Genomic DNA, 20,284 nt, shown 5'->3' on the forward strand with positions numbered 1-20,284 from the left:
AACCTATGCAAAGTAATTGATATTGTGTTTACTTTAAAATTCCCATTGAGCTCAATGTTATAATTGTGTTTAACTTGTGTTGCCTTTTGCAACAACTGTAACTATTTCATTTAAAAGTCAATTGCTTATTGAAAGTATTTAACTAAAAGCATCTCATTCTGAGAAAGTACTTTGATACCTATTTGTGGTTCTAAAATAAAACAACAATATATTTTTATATACATAACAATTGGCCTAGAGTTCAGTTCCCGAGTGTGTGAGACCATTTGCTGACTGAGTGGGTACAACAAATGCTTTACAGTGTCCTCTGATACTGCCTTACTGCTCGACCAAGCTACCACTTTAGAGAGTAAGGTTATATCTAACTTTAGCCTCTGCCAAACCTCTGGGGACTGTTGGACTCTGTACACACTGAACCTTACTTTGGTGCAGTATATACAGAGCCACTTTCTTACACTAAGGACTTAAAATGGCCAGAAGTACTTATAGGGTTTTGTTTTAGGGAAGGAGCACTGGCTCAGGGGACAAGGCTGGCATGGACCCTGTGTACCACATGTGACTACATCCAAACCAGGCAAAACCTGGGGGGCTAACCATGCAAGAGGCACTTTCTCACACTGGCTTTATTTGCTTTAGGCTGTCCAGTTTGAGTTTGTCCCTCCCGCTGCCCAAACCCTGTTTACTGTATTCTTCCACAAACTCGCTTTCTGTGAACAGGCCTTTAAATCTTGTTCAAAACTTTTTATGCTTGCTGTGCTGTCAAAGTTAGAAGTCCAATGTCAAACTGTGTCTTCCAAAGGAAGTTTGGTGTTTACCTTTCTTTTGCTGACTTCAAAGTGAAAGAATTTATGTTGCAATCCATCCTGCTGATGACCCATGCAAGAGGACAGATGGCAGGATATTATTTTTTCTAGCACACAACAGAAATTGACTGTGCTGATATTTCAGACTATATCAGAATGAGGAAAATATAAATGAAGCACTTTTTTTGTGATTCTGAAGTGTGGTGGAAACAAATATTTTAATACTGTCAAATAATCAATACACTAGGTGATGACATTTCCACCCATTATCGTTTGTGCGCAGTAAGACTGTACGTCTTTGTAAATAAAATGGCCATTTCAATTGGAAATGTGTCTGTAATAGCATTGTGCTATAACACTATGCATACTCCACACTATGCCCCTCCCTTTATGTTACTGCACTCTACACTACTAACTCTACCCTACTTCACTCTACAACACTCTGCTCCACTATTTGCCATGCCACTCCACTGTAAGACACTCTATGACACATCTTGCCACTCCAACCCCTCCACTTTATGCCCCTCCAATCCACTTAACCCCTTCACTCCAATCTACCCCACTCTAATCTACCACAATCAACTCCAATATACCTAACTCCACTTCACTAGTCTACCTCCTTCCGCTCCACCCAATCTACCCAACTCTGCTCCACCCAATCTACTCCACTCTGCTCCAACCAATCTACCCCACTCTGCTCCAACCAATCTACCCCACTCTGCTCCAACCAATCTACCCCACTCTGCTCCAACCAATCTACCCCACTCTGCTCCAACCAATCTACCCCACTCTGCTCCAACCAATCTACCCCACTCTGCTCCAACCAATCTACCCCACTCTGCTCCAACCAATCTACCCCACTCTGCTCCAACCAATCTACCCCACTCTGCTCCAACCAATCTACCCCACTCTGCTCCAACCAATCTACCCCACTCTGCTCCACCCAATCTACCCCACTCTGCTCCACCCAATCTACCACATTCTGCTCCACCCAATCTACCACATTCTGCTCCACCCAATCTACCACATTCTGCTCCACCCAATCTACCACATTCTGTTCCACCCAATCTACCACATTCCAATCTACCCTACTGCACTCAATCTACCCTAATCTACCCAATTACACTCAAATCTACCACATGCCTCTCTATCCCAACCTATCCCATTCCACACTAATCTTCACCACTCCACTCTACCACACTCCAATCTAACCTACCCCAATCTACCCCAACCCACTCTACCCCAATCTACCACACTCCACTCCAATCTACCAGACTCCAATCTATCCGACCTCAATCTACCCCACCCCATTCCATTGTACCCTACTCTAATTCACCCAATCTACTATACTCCAATGTACCCCAATTCCCCGTAATATAACCCTCCACTCCAATCTCCAATCCAATATATCCAACTGCACTCCAATCTATCATAATTTACCCCACTCCACTCCAATCTTATTTAATCGACCCCACACCAATCCACCCCACTCTATTACACTCCACTCTACCCTACTCCAATCTCCACTCCACTCTATCCAACTCCACACCACTTCACCACAATACCCCATTCCCCTCTACCCTGATCTACCCCAGTCAACTCTACCCTACTCCAATCCACCCAATTGACCCCACTCTACTCCAATCTAAACCATTCCACCATAGTAACCCCTATATACCCCACTCAAGTCTAGCCCAATCTACCCCCACTCTATCCCACTCTACTCTACCTTATTCCACTCCAATCTACACCACTTCAAATCATCACAATCTACCTTACTCTAATACGCCCAATCTATCCCACTCCAAGCACCACCTCCACCCCAATCTGCCTCACTTCCCTGCAATTCAACCCATCCCAATCCACCCCACTCCGCTTTCCCCAATCTATCCCCTTCCACTTCAATCTACCCCATAATATACCTCACTATAATCTACCCGGTCTATCCCACTCCTATCTACTCCACTCCATCCCAATATGCCCTAACCTATTGCACTCCAATCTACCCCACCCCGCAACAATTATCCCATTCCACTCCAATCTACCCCATTCCAATCCATCCAACTCTAATCCAATCTACCCCACTACACTTCACTACAATCTACCTCAATCCACCCCACTCCAGTCTACCTCAATCTATCCCAATATACCCCACTTCAGTCTACCTCATTCTACTCTAAACCAAGCTACCCCAATCCATTCCCGTCTACCCTACTCTAATCCACCTAATCTACCCCGCTCCACTCCAAATCAGCTGTGGCTCCTCCGCAATGGCAGAGGAGCATAGCCCCACTGCCTCGCTCAGAGCCAGCAGGTGAAAAAGTAAACAATGTCTATCATTGTTTTATTTTTCATTTGCCGGCTCTGAGCCAGTGCGTGCAGGGAGGGGTTGGTCGAGGCATGGAAGGAGGTAGGAGGAGGCCTATGTGCACTTTTAAGTGCTCTTGTGTGTTTGGCCAGCAATCTCAGATCGGCCAAACACACATGCGTACTTGGGTTTCTCCAACCCGGCTGCACTGAACAGCCGGGCTGGGGAAACCCAATACACTCCCTGTCCTGAGCGGAGCATCTTTTCAGCCCACTCAGGCCAATCCCTGTGCTCTTCTCATAGCATGAGAGCAGCGTGGGGATTGTACTGGGAGTCTGTCCCTGGGGCTGCTGGGACCAGGAAGAGCACAGGAGGTGCAACGTGGAAGGCGGCCGGCAATTTAGCATAAGTTCTTTTTTTTTTAAATAATATAATTTACACTTCCCCCGCGCTACCTCTCCCATGCTAACTCCACCAGCCCCACCACCCTTTGTGGTAGCCGCCACTGCTCCAATCAACCGCACTCCAATCTGCCCCACTCCATTCTACCTCACCCCACTCTTCCCCAATCTACCCCACTTTACTTCAACCTACCCCAATATACCTCACTCTGCCCCAATCAACATCTATCTACTCCACTCCTATCAATTGGATCATCTCTTTTCCCCAAGGACAGATCTTCAATCAGTTAGAATTTTCCCCTTTAATTCTACTGAAGTCCAATTAAATTGTGGGATTACCACAAAGCTCCTCTCTTTCCCATCACCTTTTTAATTTATATATCCGCCCCCTAGTTCCATCTCTCAAAAACATGAAAGTCAAAATGTTTAATTATGCTAATGACATGCAACTCCTCTTTACGTGTGACAACAGCCCTAATTCTAAGTTGCATTTCTAAGAAACTATGCTGTTCATCCGGGAGTGGATGAACAGCAACCATCTGAAACTAAACTTTGACAAAACAGAGATAGTAGTCACCAAAAATTAGTTCAACCTTTGGAGTCCCTCCTTTTGGCCCAATGAGATGCCCCCCACCCCCTTCAAACAACTCGGTAAAAATTCTTGGCTTCATTATTGACGAGCAGCTATTTCAAAACAAGCATTTGCAATGCAATAGGTCTCGCATTTGCGAGAGTTTGAGCAATTAGCATTGTAAATGACAATGCCTTTTATTTTTGTGTTCATTATTAAAATATAAAAAAAAAGGCATTGTCATTTACAATGCCAATAGCTTAAACTCACATAAATGCGAGACCTGTTGCATTGCAAATGCGTGTTTAATATTGTTTGAAAACAATTTAAAGTTCTGATTGAGAAGTGCTGCCAATCGTTAACTTTGCCTGCGAGCACTGAAAGATGACACGCCATGCCTATGCTGAGGCAGAGTTCATTCACTGGGCATTTCACACGATCAAAGATGTAGTAAGAAGCACAAGCGCGCCTTCAGAGCTGGCTGCACGCATCTGAATGAAAACGTGAAGCCGCTGCGAGAGCGCCTCGGTCACGAGGACGTACAGACCGGTCTCTGAACGGTGCGGGCACATGAATGCGCTGGACGGCCTGCTAAAGCTTCATGTTACAACAGGACCGTGATCTCAACTGAATGAGGGGGGTTGAGTCCGCCATACTGACCGCGAATCGAAAGGACAAAGCACGCCAGCGCGTCCGAGTTGTACTACATAAAGGCGTAAGTAACTCTGCTGGAATTAAAGCGTTTCGTTAAGAAGGCGCGCAAGTAGTTCCACGAGTTGAAACTCAAACTGCTCGGTGCATTTATTCCATGCAGAATGTGACCTGTATATAGAGCGCAACCAGCGTCAAATTAACAGAACATTCATTGTCTGTAAAAATACCAAATATGCATTAGAAATAGCAAGGCTGACCAATAATCCCCTGGGCAACGGGTTTGTTTGCAGAGTACACATGGCGCAACCCTTTGTGTTTCCTGGTTGTTCTGTGACCTTGATTAGGGAATTCACTAGCCCAGAGTGCCTGTCTGTCACTGAGAAATTCCGATACCCTCCCATTAAAAGTATTGCCCCTGTGCTGGTACTCTCCAATAAAAAAGACTGCACCCCTGCTGAAAAGTGCTGGTACACTCTAATTAAAAATATTGCATCTCTGCTGAGAAGTGCTGGTACACTCCAATTAAAAATATTGCATCTCTGCTGAGAAGTGTCTGTAGTCTGCATTAAACGTATTGCGCCCCTGCTGAGAAGTGTCTGTAGTCTGCATTAAACGTATTGCGCCCCTGCTGAGAAGTGCCTGTAGTCTCGCATTAAAAGTATTGTGCCCCTGCTGAGAATTGCTGGGACTCCCACGAGGAGCGACCTGAAAAAGCACTGCAGCGAGAGTTTGCAGCTCTGAAGCACGGAGGACAGTCGTAGAAGGAACCAGGGCAGATGCAATGGGAAGAATAGGGGCGGGATAGGAGGGCTGCTAGAAGTCTCTCGTTCCTCACCTCGGCCATCTCTGTCTTAAACAAGCATCTACTTTATGTCACCAGCCACTGATGTTCTTGAATCTGATGCCAGTGTTCACCATTTGAGAGGCATGATAACCCCGCCGCCTGAGGGGAGAATCACTGTGCACAAGCACGGGACGTGATGTAGCTGTCTTTGAAGTCAATTGCGTTCATGCGGGTTACTTAAATACATGCAAGTCAGAGCCAAAGTAAACAAGAGAAGCCTGGCGGAGCATGGCGCGCGCGCTTGGCGGGGGCGGGGGAGCGAACCCTTTGAAGTGCTCCCAAAAAGCGGATTGCATGGCGGCACGATGCGCGTGATTGTGCGCGTGCTAGCCATGCAATCCGCTTTTTGGGAGCACTTTTAAAACCCGCTTACAATAGTCTAGGCGAGACCTAAACAGCAGCTTGGTTCAGTGATATCATCCTGCTTCTTACAACTTCGTCGAATTAAGAAGACAAAGAAACATCTTAATACAGACACCTTGGTGCAAGTTATAATAGCTCCGGTCATGTCAAGAATGGACTATGCCAATTCTCTTTACTTGGGTTTTTTCAAACATCTTATGCGGAGGATCCAGTTGACCAAAACCAGGATGCTCGTCTGATCTATCAACTTCGCAAACACTGTCATTCTTAAGTGACAAAATCTCTTCACTGGCTCCCAGCTGCACAGAAATTCAAGTTAAAAACATGTTGTACATCAGCAATATTGTGGAGGCAGCCATCTTAGGACTTTGGACTCAGTCCTGGGTCCTACAAAAAAATGCAACAACAAAAAAGACACAGGGAGCAAGGTAGGGATACCATGACTGCCTAGGCCTGGTGGTAGGCTTCCAAAGGGGCACTGCCTGGGATAAAAAATGGGGATTTAAAAAAAAAAAATCCACAAATTCATGGGCGATCTGCGAATCTGTGCCGAAATTCAGAATAAAAAAAAACAAGTGTGGGCTCCAGCCTGGATCAAACCACCTCTCCCCTAGGGAGGTTGGCACATGTTTAAGTAAGGATAGGGGGACACAAAGAACCTCTCCCCAAGGCTAGCCTCTAAGAGGCCCGAGGCCCCCCTCCTCGAGGCTGATATTTAATGAAGAGGATGGGGCAGCAAGTGCCCCCTCCTCAAGCCTAAAATGGCCCCAGGGAACCCATCCGCCCGGGGCAAGCTCGATTACTGTAACCTGCAGAGCCCAGCCCCGGGACACAGCATTTTCCCTGCCCGCAAGAGCACAGGCAGGGAAACTTATGTTTCCTCCCACCTGGAGAGAGCAAGCATAAATAGCTGCTCCATCTGGGTGGGAGCAAGGGTAGTTTCCGCACCATGAGGCAAACCCGCTGGGGCCGCAGGGAGTTTGTTAGTTTGACTGCTAGCCCAGGATGCCGTCCAGAGATTCTGCAGTCGACAATAGTTGAGACAGTGTTAAGGATGTTTTTTTCTCTAGCCAAGTTTGTATAGTAATGGTGCTTGTCGAGAGTGCAATCAGGAGAAATTCTACTTTTATCGAGTTAACTTTTAGCTGGAAAGTGGAGGCCCAGGTTGAGGACTCATTAAGGATCATAGTGAAAGTTTCTACATCCTTGCGGGAGAATATGTTAAGTGAAGTTGATGCTAACTTAGTTAATAAAATGGTCTACAGGTTTTATGTAAAATGGGTTGGGGAGAAAATTGAACCTTGGGGGAACCCTTGGCGTAGGCCTCATGGGTTGGAAAAAACATCTGTTGATGTTAATCTTCAAGGACATGCAGGAGGGAGTCATGATTTACTGTGTCAGAGGCCGCTGACCGGTCTAAGATGACGAGCAGACAGGAACCGCCTTCATCAAGGATAAGCATGATATCATCAGTCATTTTTACAATAGCTGTTTCTGTGCTGTGACGGGATGTGAAACGGATTGGAGTTCATATAATAGCTTATTTTCTACAATGAAGAGTTTGCGTTGTAAAGCAACACAGCTTTCCAGAATCTTAGCAAGACAGGTAAGATTAGTTATAGGATGGAAGTTGTTAGGGTCATCAAAGTCTGCTCCCAACCAGCTTGGAACTAGAGAGTCTTTCATTTCTTTTAAGGCAGAGGCTGGGATGGACTTCCACTGATGCAAGGATGGTTTAGTTTTGGTGAGGTTATCTGGCCGACTGTGTAGGTTGAATTCTTTGAAGGAGATCCAGCTAATAATCTAATCATTCTAAGCCTTACTCCGAAGAAAGCACTACATAACCTTAACGGCTTTTATAAACACACAACAAAATGAATCCATATGACTAACTTTGCATCCGTAAAGACTTCTTAATCCATTAAAGAACAATGTATGTGAATTACATTAGTCACTTAATGGATAAACAGTCAAACTTCGGTACAATTAAAAATCAAATTAACTTAGGATAAATGGAGAAAGTTTCTAGCTCTTTGTGTTTGGTGACTTGGTATTCATCCTCATATGGTCTAAGTTATTATATTTAGAACACACACAAACTGTACTGTACTAATTTGGAACTGATTCATCACTGTCACGTCAGGCATATATTCCCTCAAACAAGATATATGAAGGCAAAAAAAGTGTGTACTATATAGTCTTCCTTGGTTGCCCTTATTTAACCACTGCATATCAGAAAAATCTAATAACAATTATATTTAGAAAAGAGAGCGCTTGCGCCACCGTGACAAAACCACATAAATATTCCATAACTGAACAAAGAGGACTTGCAAGAATTTCATGGCCATACTAACTTGTAACAATTTCATACTTGCAAAACAATATGAACTTTAATTATAAGCATCGTGTAAATTTTGGAAACATGAGTACATTTCTCAAAAGTCTACCTAATATTTTAACTGATAATACTGTCAATTTTGGAAATCTGAATGATCATAGAGCCATGGTGTATTTGTAATTTTGACAAACAAACTCACCCTATAAGAAGTTATTTCTCTCCAAAAACCACAGAAAGGACACAGCCGCTGAAGTTTAAATCAGGTTTTTTTGGGGCTTAATCTCTCAAAACGTTGGTACTTTGTACTTCTAATACATAGCAAATCTTAATTGCAGCAAACTGTACTCTGTTCTCCCACTACATTTTGAATATTGAGGTGCCATGAATTAAGATTTCATTTTGAAATTAAGGTAAACATTTTCTTTTACATAAAGAATATACATAAGCAGTGAGCGAAAGGCCCCAGACACAAATTAGATCACATGAAGATTGAACAAAGATGCCTGTATTGGATGTTTTCTAACACAAACATATAGCCTTTAACAGGAAAACTGTTACACTGGAAACACCTACTTGTGTTCATCTTACATATTTTAGTGAGGGGAAAATGAACAGTTTTATTAATTTTATTAGCTCATATCTATTGATTTCACAAACAACACATGATAAATAAAATGCAAGATGTTAAATTTAGCGGAACAAAGGTAAATTCAGAGGTACATGCTACAGTGTTCTTAACCTTTCTACCCCATTTCTTGTTATCAATCATTAAGGTTGCAATAGTACAAAGTCCACAAAGACCTTTTAAATCATGTTGAATGTCGACCCGGATTGAAAGACTAGAAAAGTTTCCAAGACTGCACCAATGATAAATCAAGTCCAAAATCAGTGCTTTAGTACACAGGCTAAGAGCAACAATCTTACAGAACAATAAACTTACCCTGGCCACCGGTTGCAAACTTTGAGCCATCTGGATGGATATCCACAGAAAAAATTGGTTTCCCTGGAAGAAATGAAAAAAAGAAAATGATTATAGAAAAATACAGAAATAAATTCTTTCCACTTCTTTCCAACACAAGCAATGAGGAACAAAGAAACAGTCTTGCATTCTAGATCATGTGCCCATCTGTTTACATTAGGGTAGACTAAGGGTAAATCTACTTTTCATAGCCTTTTTCACAGAAATTGTGATGGGCCCAGAAACATAGTTTTAATTGAGGAAAAGGTTATATGATATGAACATGAGAGCAGACATTTTTTTTAAAATCTACCTGACTTTGTACAACGTTGTCTGGGAACTTTTTCCCTGTACGTGCTGACACTGTGCATTCTTTTGATCTCTATGCCCTTGGAAAAGTACTGAATAGTTGCTAGAATAATTACACCTTGTTAATCATGTGTGCTTCTCCGAGATGTGAAGCGTAACTTTTTTCCATCCAATTTGCAATTAGCTAAGCTCTCGGAGTCCCTCTCACATTACTTACCTTGAAAATGTAGTGTGGTTAGCTATCTTATTTTGCATGTATAACTAGAAGAAAATTTCCAATAGACATGGGGAGGGGAGTCTGCACACAGACTGGTTTGAAATACAGTATAAATATGAAAGGAGAATTGTTTCAGTTGTTCATTCTCTTCACGGAACAGGTTTTCCCTTGTTGGTTTGCACCCGCTTAAGCATGATAAAACTGCTCTGTTTTACCTCCGACTACCTGTACTCCTTTGGGTTTAAGTGGACAAGAGTGGAATTATCCAGAGCGCAGAGGTAAGCTTTCCACAAATGGCACCCGAACATGAGAACTTTATGTGGGAAATCCAATAGCATTTGTGTCTGTGGCTGAGGTGACACGACCCAAGACTAAGATAGTGGGTGCCCCTGCAGAAGAGACTAGTTTCTTGCAGCTGCCATCTGAAGTCCCGAACTGCTGTTCCTTGGCAACAGGATGTCCCCGGCAGAGGTTCCAAACTGGTCAAGTGAAAAGTGGCTGAACTGCAGAGTACAGAGAGTTGGATGTCTTAAGCAAATACCTGGTGAGATTGTTCTGAGTTATTTTGTTTACAGGCGTTTTGAATTATTGATTCGTTTTTGTTATTGAGAATTTTTTTGCATTACATTGGTTGGGTTTCTGGTCGGACCTGATAAATAGGCCTTTATTGATTGTATTGGAAAGTTTTCTCATTTAGATGGTCTTTGACTTTATGGCAAAATGAGCAAACTAATTCAATATATTTCATGTGTCGTATTTGCCGTTTCATGAGTCCACACCTGCATGAGTCCCAACCAGTCCCAGTTGAGGGTAGTCCTGCATGGAAGATGATGACAAAATAGGGGACAGGTGTGAACTTTTGGAACAGACTGTGGCATCGATATACTAAGGGAAATGAGGATTTAAGATGGCAACTGGACGATTCATTTGATCTAGATAAAATTCAATATTTGCAGCAATGTTTGTTTGAGAAAAAGGTACGACAAGCGATGTGGGACAGTTTTAATAAATGGGAAATATCTGCTACAATGTTAGTAATTAAAAAACAAAAAGAAATGGAACGAGAACAGAAAAAGGGAGTGCTGCAGAAAGCCAAAGCATATGATCAATTAAAGCAAACTGAAAGTATTGAATGTATGGACCTAGAGTTTAGAATGCCCACTAACAGGACATATGTGACACAAGAGAAACATGAGGACAGGGATGAAATATTAGAGAGACTATTGGAGAATCCCCTACCATATGTCCCACAGGTTCCCGTGCCTGCTGTACAGGCACAAAATGTACCATTACAGATGGGTCAGCAGGGAAATGCATCTCTAGTACCCATTCCAAATGTACCAATTCTTCCTGCCTCATTACCAGGTCAGCAACTGCATGTCCCACCCAGACCAATACTCAATATGTCTGCTGTTCAACAGCAGTCACAAGCAGGACAAGCGATACCTGCACCAAAGCTACTGACTACCCACCTTCTACCAAGGCTAGTGACTGGACAAACCCTCTCTGCATCCCAATCTGCTGGAAACAGGCCGCAGGTACCACACCTTTGATTCACAAGCATAGTGGTAATCTGAGAGATAGGAGTGGATTTGGAGGGAGAGATCGAATACTGGATATGGATCACAGAGAGCTGATCCAGAAGAGCTAAACGGATAGCCCATAGATGTATGGATGACATAAATAATGCCTCCATGAATACTGTTATGCCAACTGTAAATAGGTTTGATGTTTTTCAGCAAAACTTACTCATTCAACATATGACTGAAAGGATGAGAGGTGTTACAATTGTGGCATGATGCGCAAGGTTACATGATCCCTTCCCCAGATGTCCCACGGGCTGTTGAAAATTGTCTGCATTGGGGTGTTAAGGTTAGAACAAAATATCAAAACATTAATGGGGAAGATCCCATGAGGGAAATACACCCCCTTCCTGCACCTCCTGCTGCTGGCATTCCTGTTCAGAACCCCATTCCCCAATTTGTCCATACTCTGTGGAGTAGGTATGAATTACTGGCAATAAAGAAAGATTTGCTGGACTTTAGGAAATCCCAAAGGGGTTTTATGAAGCCCTAGAGTCAGCCACTAAATTATGTATAGTGACATTTAAAGACTTGGATCTATTTTTGATGCCGTATTCCCAGAGAAATATGGAATGGAATACGTAGACATGATGATGTAGCACACTTTGGCCATGCCTGGGGACATTTTGAAAATCTAGACACGCAAAGCAGGCCAGGAGACAGACCAGATCAAATTATACTTGATTTACCTGATCATATAATTGCTACATTACTACTAATAATACCAAGGGAAGAAGTAAATTGGGATAAAATAACTTGTAAACAAAAGCCTACAGAAGATGTCTCAGACTATCTCACTAGGATGGAGAAAATATTCAGGGCTCACAGTGGTCAGGATTTGGCAACTGTCACAAGGAAAAGAAGATTTGCTGACACATTTGTGAATAATTTGGTGAAAGAATTAGGAGAGTTGATTAAAGTATCATAGAGCACCTGGCCAACTAAAGAACCTGCAGATCTTTTGGTAATGGCTACATATTATGAGAATTACCAGAAAATAAATAAAGAAAAGAATGATAAGAAAATGAAAGAATTAAAAACAAAGGTTTTGCTACAGCAAGCCTTCCAGGTAAAGACAAAGGGGTATGCGAAATGTGAGGGGAGGTGGACTTGGAAGAGGGGCTGGCAGAGCCTCATCAGCCCCTACGCAGCAACACCGAGCAGGATTAGGCCAAAATCAGTGCGCCTATTGCTTTCAGGAGGGTCGTTGGAAGGATGAATGCCCTAGTCTACAGGGCCAAGAAGTTGTGGCAAGAGGAAGAGGTAGTTCGGTGCTAAGGAGTACAGGGGTACAGGGAGAGGTGGCACAAATAAGAAAGATTTCCCCCAGCGTCAGAATGACAATAGACGTCAGAATTATTTTGATGGCCAACAAGTTGACTGAAGTTTCTATACTGAAGATTGTACTGACATTGATTACAATACCTTTAGGTATTCACAGCAATGGAAAGGGTGGAAAAAGAGTCATGATTCCAGTTAATCAAGCAGGTCCATATTTCACCACGGGTACGGAAGGGGAAGTACGCGAGTTCCTTGTTGATACAGGTGTCACACGCACCACTGTGGCTCATGACTAATTTCCAGGGGCTCCCCTCTCCGGCAGAATGAATACATCAGTGGGATAATCAGGTATCCCCATCCTGAGCCCCAACTCCAAACCCCTAGATGTAACTATAGGTCCCTTCACCACCTCTGCCCCATTTGTGCTCACTAAAAATTGTGCTGAGCACCTCTTAGGTCTGGACCTATTGAAAAGACTGAATGCTAACAATTATTGTTCTCCTGATGGTGTTTTTATCTCAATGGCTTCTGATAATTTGACCACCTGAATTATTACATTCAATTGATAAAACAGTCTGGACATCAGGAGATAATGATGTTGGTAAAGTGGACATAGATCCCATAGTAATCATTGTTAAACAAGGCGTTGCCTTACCCAGCATGCCTCAATACAAAATATCCTGGGATGAAGAGGACGGTCTCAAAGATGTTATCTCTGATTTAATATATAAGGGCATAATAAAAGAAACCGGAAGCAGCCCATGTAATAGTCCTAATCCCTAATAAATACAGATTAGTGATTGATCTTCCAGCCATTAACAAAGTTGTAGTACTCCAATATCCTGTTGTTACTGACATTAATTCTATTTTGACTATGATTCTGTCTTCAGCCAAATATTTTAATGAGCTTTATTTAAAAAATGAATTGTTTTGTGTGCCCATTGAAAAAGGAAGTCAATACCTTTACTCATTTTCATTCAAAGGGCGTTCCTTTCAATTCACTTGAACTCCTCAGGAGTATACTGAAAGACCCAGTATATATAGTCAAGCTTTGAAGAAACAAAATAGACCTTTTCACCCTCAAAAGGCTCTGTATTACTCCAATACATTGAGGATCTATTAATTGCCTCAGATAAGAGGAAGGTTGTAAGAAGACAACAGTTAATTTGTTACATCATTTAGCACTCCTAGGACATAAAGTGTCCTTATCTAAAATGCAATAACGTCAACAGGAGGTTGCCTATTTAGGCCACCTCCTGTCAAAGGGGGGGTAGAAGACTGCACCCACAAACAATTGATTTGGTACTGAAAATTAAACGTCCCCAGACTCAATCTGATGTTCACACCTTTATAGGTAGGAGTTCCTTTTGCAGGCAGTGGATACCCAACTTCTCTTTAATTGCAAAACCTTTGCTTGCTCTAACATCTAAGAATATTAGTAACACACTACCTTGAACAGATGAATGTGAGCATGCCTTTCAACAACCAAAGAATGCTTTATGCAATGCACCAGCTTTGAGTAACCCTGATTATGCTAAGGAATTCTGTTTGTTTATCCATGAGACAGATGGCTGTGTTTTATCTGTTTTAACACAATCCCATAGGGGGAGGAAAAAACCTTGTGCCTATTTTTCCTCCACATTCGATCCAGTAGCTAAGGCTTTGCCGAATTGTTTGCGCTCAGTAGCAACTGCTGCGGTCAGACAATCTGAAACATGTTCTAGGTCACAATTTAACAGTTATGGTACCACACGCTGAGGATGTGCTACTTAACAAAACTCAAAACCAGCACCTAACAGGGTAGGAGTTAACACTTTTTGCTCCAAATATAATTCTGAAACATTGCAATGTTTTGAACCCGGCCACAGTTCTACCCCTCCCCAGTGATTCAGGGGAAGAATACCATGATTGTGTGTTCACCACTGAGGAAGAGACCAAGGAATGGGTAGATTTAATGCGGGGGCGCGGCTTCGGAGCCGATGAGCACGGACGCGTGAGCCGAGAGCTCCGCGCCGACCCCACCGATTATCCTGGTTTAAGATCTGGAATAATACGTTTGAGAACCGAGGATTGTGCCCGTAGGTGTTGAGGACTGCTGAGAGAAAGATCAGGCACCCTCTGACACCCGGGTGCTACACAGGGACTCCGAAGAGCGAGGAGCCCGGCCTGCGCATGATGAGGGACGAGTCCGACGGCTGCCCCGATGTCTGGGAGGTACCCCCGGGAGCACGACAGACACCGCTCGCCCTCTGCACGGACTGGATCCTCCGCCGAGTGGGAACAGCGGACTCGCAGGCTCTGTGGGCCCCGCTCGGCCCGTGTGCACCTGGCCGCGAGGAGGCAGGAGGCGGACAGTGGGGGAGAAGTGCGGCACGCGCAGGCCCGGCTGGCGGAAACGCAAGGCAAGCTGGAGAACGCTCCTGCCGCCGAGGCCCCCAGCATAGTGGACTTTGCGGACTAACTGTCCTCGGACCTGGGACCTACCCATTGCCAATTTGTGGGGACCTAAAATGGCGCTGGCGCCCGGAGCCGGGCCGACTTCGGGTAGGAGGCTACCGGGACTGCTGGGCCGCGATCGACCCTACAAGTGGACTGAGAGCTGGGAGTGCCGCCACGGCACTCGGAGCGCACAGAGACGGTAGAGAACGATCGCTGGAGGTGAGGGCGGACTTGCGGCCGATGGTAGCCTGATCGGCGGCGGCTTGCGTGGATCGGAGTGGAGCCTCCGTCGCCTGGGTTCAGCAGCATGCTTGGGCTGGGGAACTTGCTTGGGGGCCAGGCCACTGTTCTGTAGGCCCTAAGAGCTGGAGGACATTGTGCCGGTGAGGAACAAAGGGTTACCCCCTGGGAGAGCCAACGGTGATGGACTACTGTTAAGGACATTCAGTGGAACCTTACACATGCAGACGGTGACCTTCGGAGGATTGGGCCAGAGGCGCCTACTGGGCTGTACCGGCTGCGTGGGTGGACAGAGAGGAACCGGAAGAGGCTACCAGCTCGGGCAGATTGAGGGGAGGGCCGCCCTCACTGGGACGTTGGATGACTTCCCAGGTTGCGGAGTAGGTAGTTGTGGAAAGGGGTGCCGAGAAGAGACGAGGAGCCCTCTAGTGAGCAGTGGAAAGCACGACTAGCGGTCCGGCAGGGGTATCGGCGAGTGGACACCTCCCCCACGACAAGTGTCACTTGGGAGCTGCAACTACGGCAGTGGAGGTGCGGGAGGTCCTGAGAGATTGCACTGCGGCTGGGGTCCTGGAGAGCTGCGAGCCATGGGGAAACCACGAGGCAGGCAAGGGGGTACCACCCGGAGCCAGAGGAAGAGACTGCGGCAAAGCGAAAGCAAGATGCGGCAGATCCGCAACCAGAGGGGCTGATGCAACAACAGATAGATTAAATACTTAAGGCCATCACGGACACCAGGGACGCACTTCAGCAGGACATTGCGCAGGTGTCACTGGGGTTGGGCCTCCTTCGGGCAGATCATGCTAAATTGGTCGACCGGGTGAAGCAGACTGAGACCAAATTGGAGGTCCTAGAACTCTCCCAGAAAGCCCTGGAAACCTAAATGGGAGAAGCCAATCGCAGACTGCAGATACTGGAGCGGAGGGCCGAAGACGCCGAAGGGCGAAATAGAAGGAATAATATAAGAGTGGTGGGCCTACCGGAAGGAGTGGAAGGGGGCAATATGGGGGACTACCTGGAAAACTAGCTGCGGACTGAGGTTGCTCCGGAGGGCCTGACCCCCTTCTATACGTTGGAAAGAGCACATAGGGTGCCGGCCCGACTGTTGACGCCTGGAAGACCGCCCAGGCTGGTGCTGGTGCGCCTACTCCACTATAAGGACAGGGACCTGCTTCTGAACAAAGCTCGTACTGCTGGACCATACAGGGTGGACAATAACAATGTGCACTGTTTCCGGATTACAAGTTTGATGTGCAACGCTATCGAGACTCGTTTCTAGCAGTTAAGAAGGCACTCCGAGATGAAGGAATCCAATATTCGTTGATGTTTCCAGCACGCTCGAAACTGACAATGGACCGTAAAACGTATTTTCACAATGATCCTGAGGGGGCGTGGAGTTGGCTGGAATCCTACGGAGCAAGATTGGGCGAAGCAGGACATGGACTGGGGCAACAGGCGGAGGCGCCGCGCAAGGCACACCAGACGTCGTCGCCCTGGAACGCAGAAACCCACCACGACTCAGACAGAGAAGGAGAGATCGGCAGCGTTGCAGGCTGTGATGGAGATCTCCCAAGTAAGAGAAGCAGTGTCGAGGGGGCGACTGATTCGGAGAAAGGGTCTGCTGGGAATGGTTCCGATGAGACAGACACGGGAAGTATTCCAATGCCGCATATCACACCAGGGACAGCAGATGAGATTGTCGATTCCTGAACTTGTGAAGCTAAACCTTGAGACCTGTAAGGGGGGTTGAATGGTGCTGGCCCCGTTTCTCTCAGGGGGGCGATTGGGATAAGACTCAGTTGAGATGGCGGGGGGGGGCATTAGAAGCGTGCAGCTTCCTCCACCTGGGGCCCTTCTGAAGGTGTTGAGGCTTCTTTGATAGTGGGGTACGGTGCCAAGATCCAGTGGGGTTGTGGACCAGATCTTCTCGGCTCTAGGGCTCCCCCCTTAGTTTCGTTCCTTGAGTGGATCCCTGGTAAATACCAGAGGAACAGTTGGTTTGATAGTTTGGATGGGTACTAGCTTCTTAGAGCCTGTTCTGGGGAGGGGTTATTGGGAGGTTTTTGGGGGTTTTCTTTGGGGTAGTTAGAACCACCGGTGTGCCAATGGAAGGAGTGGAGTTATGGATGAGGAATAGACAACACAATGGGGACATCACCTGAGTTAAAATGCATTACATGGAATGTACGGGGGAAACATACGCTGCTGAGACGCCACAGGGTTCATGCTTATTTGGTGCGTAGGGGAGTGCAGATTGCTTTCCTCCTGGAAACCCATGTTGACCGCGCTGAAGGTCTGGCGTTGCAACGCAGATGGAGAGGGCAGCTTTTTTTATACAACATACTCTGTCTTTGCTAGGGGTACACTGATTTGGATTAGGGCAGGGTTCCCTTCCAACCGACACAGCAGAGGGGAGGTTTGTGGCTGTAATAGGGTGTTTGGATGGTAAGGATGCAACGTTATGCAGTGTATATGCCCCTAACGTGGAAAAGGCGACCTTTTTTGCCCGACTATCGGGGAAGTTGGCGCCCTACTTGACTGGTCTGGTGATACAGGGTGGTGACTTCAACTCTATCACAGATACTACTATGGACAGGTCTCATCCTCCGTTGCCTGACGCACCTATACATAGGCTCTCTAAACTCAGACAGGACTGGCAAGATAAGTGGGGGCTTATAGACACATGGCGAGTACAGCATTTAGGGGAACGGGACTACTCTTACTTTTCTGCACTGCATGACTTGCACGTACGACTGGATGCCATACTATGCACCCCAGACATTCATGCGACAGTAAGACATAACCCATTGTTGCTGGCGATACACTGGGCTCGAGAGAGGCCTGTAATTCCTACCTGGCAATTACGCCCGGAGGCCTTGGAGGACCCTATCTTCCGTTCGGAGGTGCAGGCAGGCATAGAACATTATTTCCTTGAAAATGAGGGTACAGCATCAAACTTGGCACTGGAGTGGGATGCTTTTAAAGTGGTGGTGCGGGGCTTATGCATAACTAAAATGGTGGGAGTGTGGAAGACTCTCTTGCTAGATATAGAAAAAGAGGAACAAGGTTTGCAACAGGCGTAGAGAGCCCGCCCTGAGAACCCGGGGGCGCAGGATGAAGTCTTGGCTGCAAGGGAGGGAGTGGCGACTCAAGTAGAGAGGTTGTGCTGTTTCGACCATAGGGCGTACTTGGTGCGGGCGCAAGCGGAACGGCATAAGGCTAGGACACTGCTGGCCTGGTTGGCCAACCCGGCCTGAGGGGTACGCCCATACTGGCCTTGGCCTCATCCACGGGAAAACCGGTGTACACTCAGCAAGGGATCAATGGGCTGTTCTTAGAATACTATACAGACCTGTACAGGAGTAGGCTTCAGGCCACGGGTGACGTGCTGGAGGATTTCTTGGCGGACGTACGTCTGCCGCGACTCGAGGAGGAACAGGCGGACTCACTAGGGCGGGAGATTACCGTGGGGGAAATACGAGGTGTGATCAAACATATGGCGTGCAATAAAACGTCGGGTACAGATGGACTACCGATAGAGTTTTATTCGACTTACGTTGATATATTGGCCCCTAAGTTGCTGGCGGTTTTCCAAGAAGCCCGTGTCCTGGGGAGGCTGCCTGCCTCCACTCGAGAGGCTATCATTATCCCTCTGCTGAAACCAGGGAAGGACCCCGTGAATAGGTCGGCTTATCGCCCGCTATCCATGCTAACATCCGACTATAAAATACTTAGTAGGATCCTTGCGACTCGGCTCCTTCCATATATGGTGCAGTTGGTCCATAGTGATCAGGCGGGATTTATCCCGAAACATACCACGCCAACTAATGTGAGACACCTCCTCCGTATCTTGGGGGAAGATCATAGCACGGTCCCCACTGCAGAAGTCCTCTCAGTAGACATTGAAAAGGCGTTCGACAGCCTAGAATGGCCATACCTGTTCTGGGTCCTGAGTGCGCTCGGTCTTGGGGAATCCTTTGTGGGATGGACGGAGATTCTTTACAGATCGGCGACGGCCCGAGTACAGACAGGAGCGACGATCTCCCCCCTCTTGATTAGTAGGGCGGGGAACACGACAAGGGTGCCCGCTCTCTCCGTTGTTGTTCGCCTTAGCCATTGAGCCTTTGGCTGCCCACGCCAGACTGGGGAGGCATTATCCCGGGTTAGATCTCCGTGGGGATATGCAGTATATCTCCTTATATGCCGATAACTTATTATTTTTCCTGGCAAATACGGAAATGGCCTTAGAAGGAGCGAAGCAATTACTCCATGCTTTTGGCAGGGTCTCGGGGTGAATTGGACGAAGACTTGCCTGTTTCCGGTGGTCCCGTCTGAGGCGGGTCCCTCCCAGGTTGCGGCCATTTGCTAGGAGCCCAGATGTTTCCCCTGCTGTGGCACCAACATTTATCATAACCCCAAGGATTTGTTGAAGGGTAATGTGGGTAGGGCTGTACGAGGCCTTAGGAGCAGCTTTGCGTTTTGGTGTACATTGCCGCTTTCGGTGGCGGGCCAGGTAGCGCTCCTGAAGATGGTAGCGCTCCTGAAGATGGTAGCGCTCCCCCGGCTACTGTATTACTTTAGGACACTACCAGTCTGGGTGCCGGGTTCCACTTTCAAGCAGCTTCGTTCCATGGCTCGGGGATATTTAAGGAAGACTGGCAGATGGCGGGTTGCGCTGACCACAATGATGCGCCTGAGAGCCGATGGGGGTATGGCAGTGACGGATTTAGATTTATACTATTTAGCAGCCCAGTTACAGTGGCTCACTGAAGCAGTAGTTTGGGAGTTCCGGGGCCTGGACGGTCCTGAGGGACAGTGGGTCCCACGCCATATACTGTCCTTTATAGTGCTTCAGCAGCGGCTGCGCTTCGAGCTGCTTACTAGCGAAGAACGGACACTGAGATTGTGCTGGAACCGGAGCCAGTGCAGAGCTGGGTTTGCCCGCCCTTATGCCCCGGAGATTCTGCTGAGTATG

The 20,284-nt window shown here is 46.4% G+C and overlaps 1 protein-coding gene across 1 annotated transcript in view; it reads right to left on the minus strand.

Moving 5' to 3' along the window:
- The window catches only part of HIRA (histone cell cycle regulator), a 424,028-nt gene that overhangs the window by 362,996 nt on the left and 40,748 nt on the right, over positions 1-20,284 (minus strand). The window contains exon 2 of the mRNA XM_085632815.1: positions 9,223-9,285. Coding sequence (XP_085488941.1) covers positions 9,223-9,285 — 63 coding nt within the window. The remainder of the gene's footprint in view (positions 1-9,222; positions 9,286-20,284) is intronic.

This window comes from Triturus cristatus, chromosome 11 (assembly GCF_964204655.1).
Source record: "Triturus cristatus chromosome 11, aTriCri1.1, whole genome shotgun sequence".
Taxonomy (NCBI): Eukaryota; Metazoa; Chordata; class Amphibia; order Caudata; family Salamandridae; genus Triturus; species Triturus cristatus.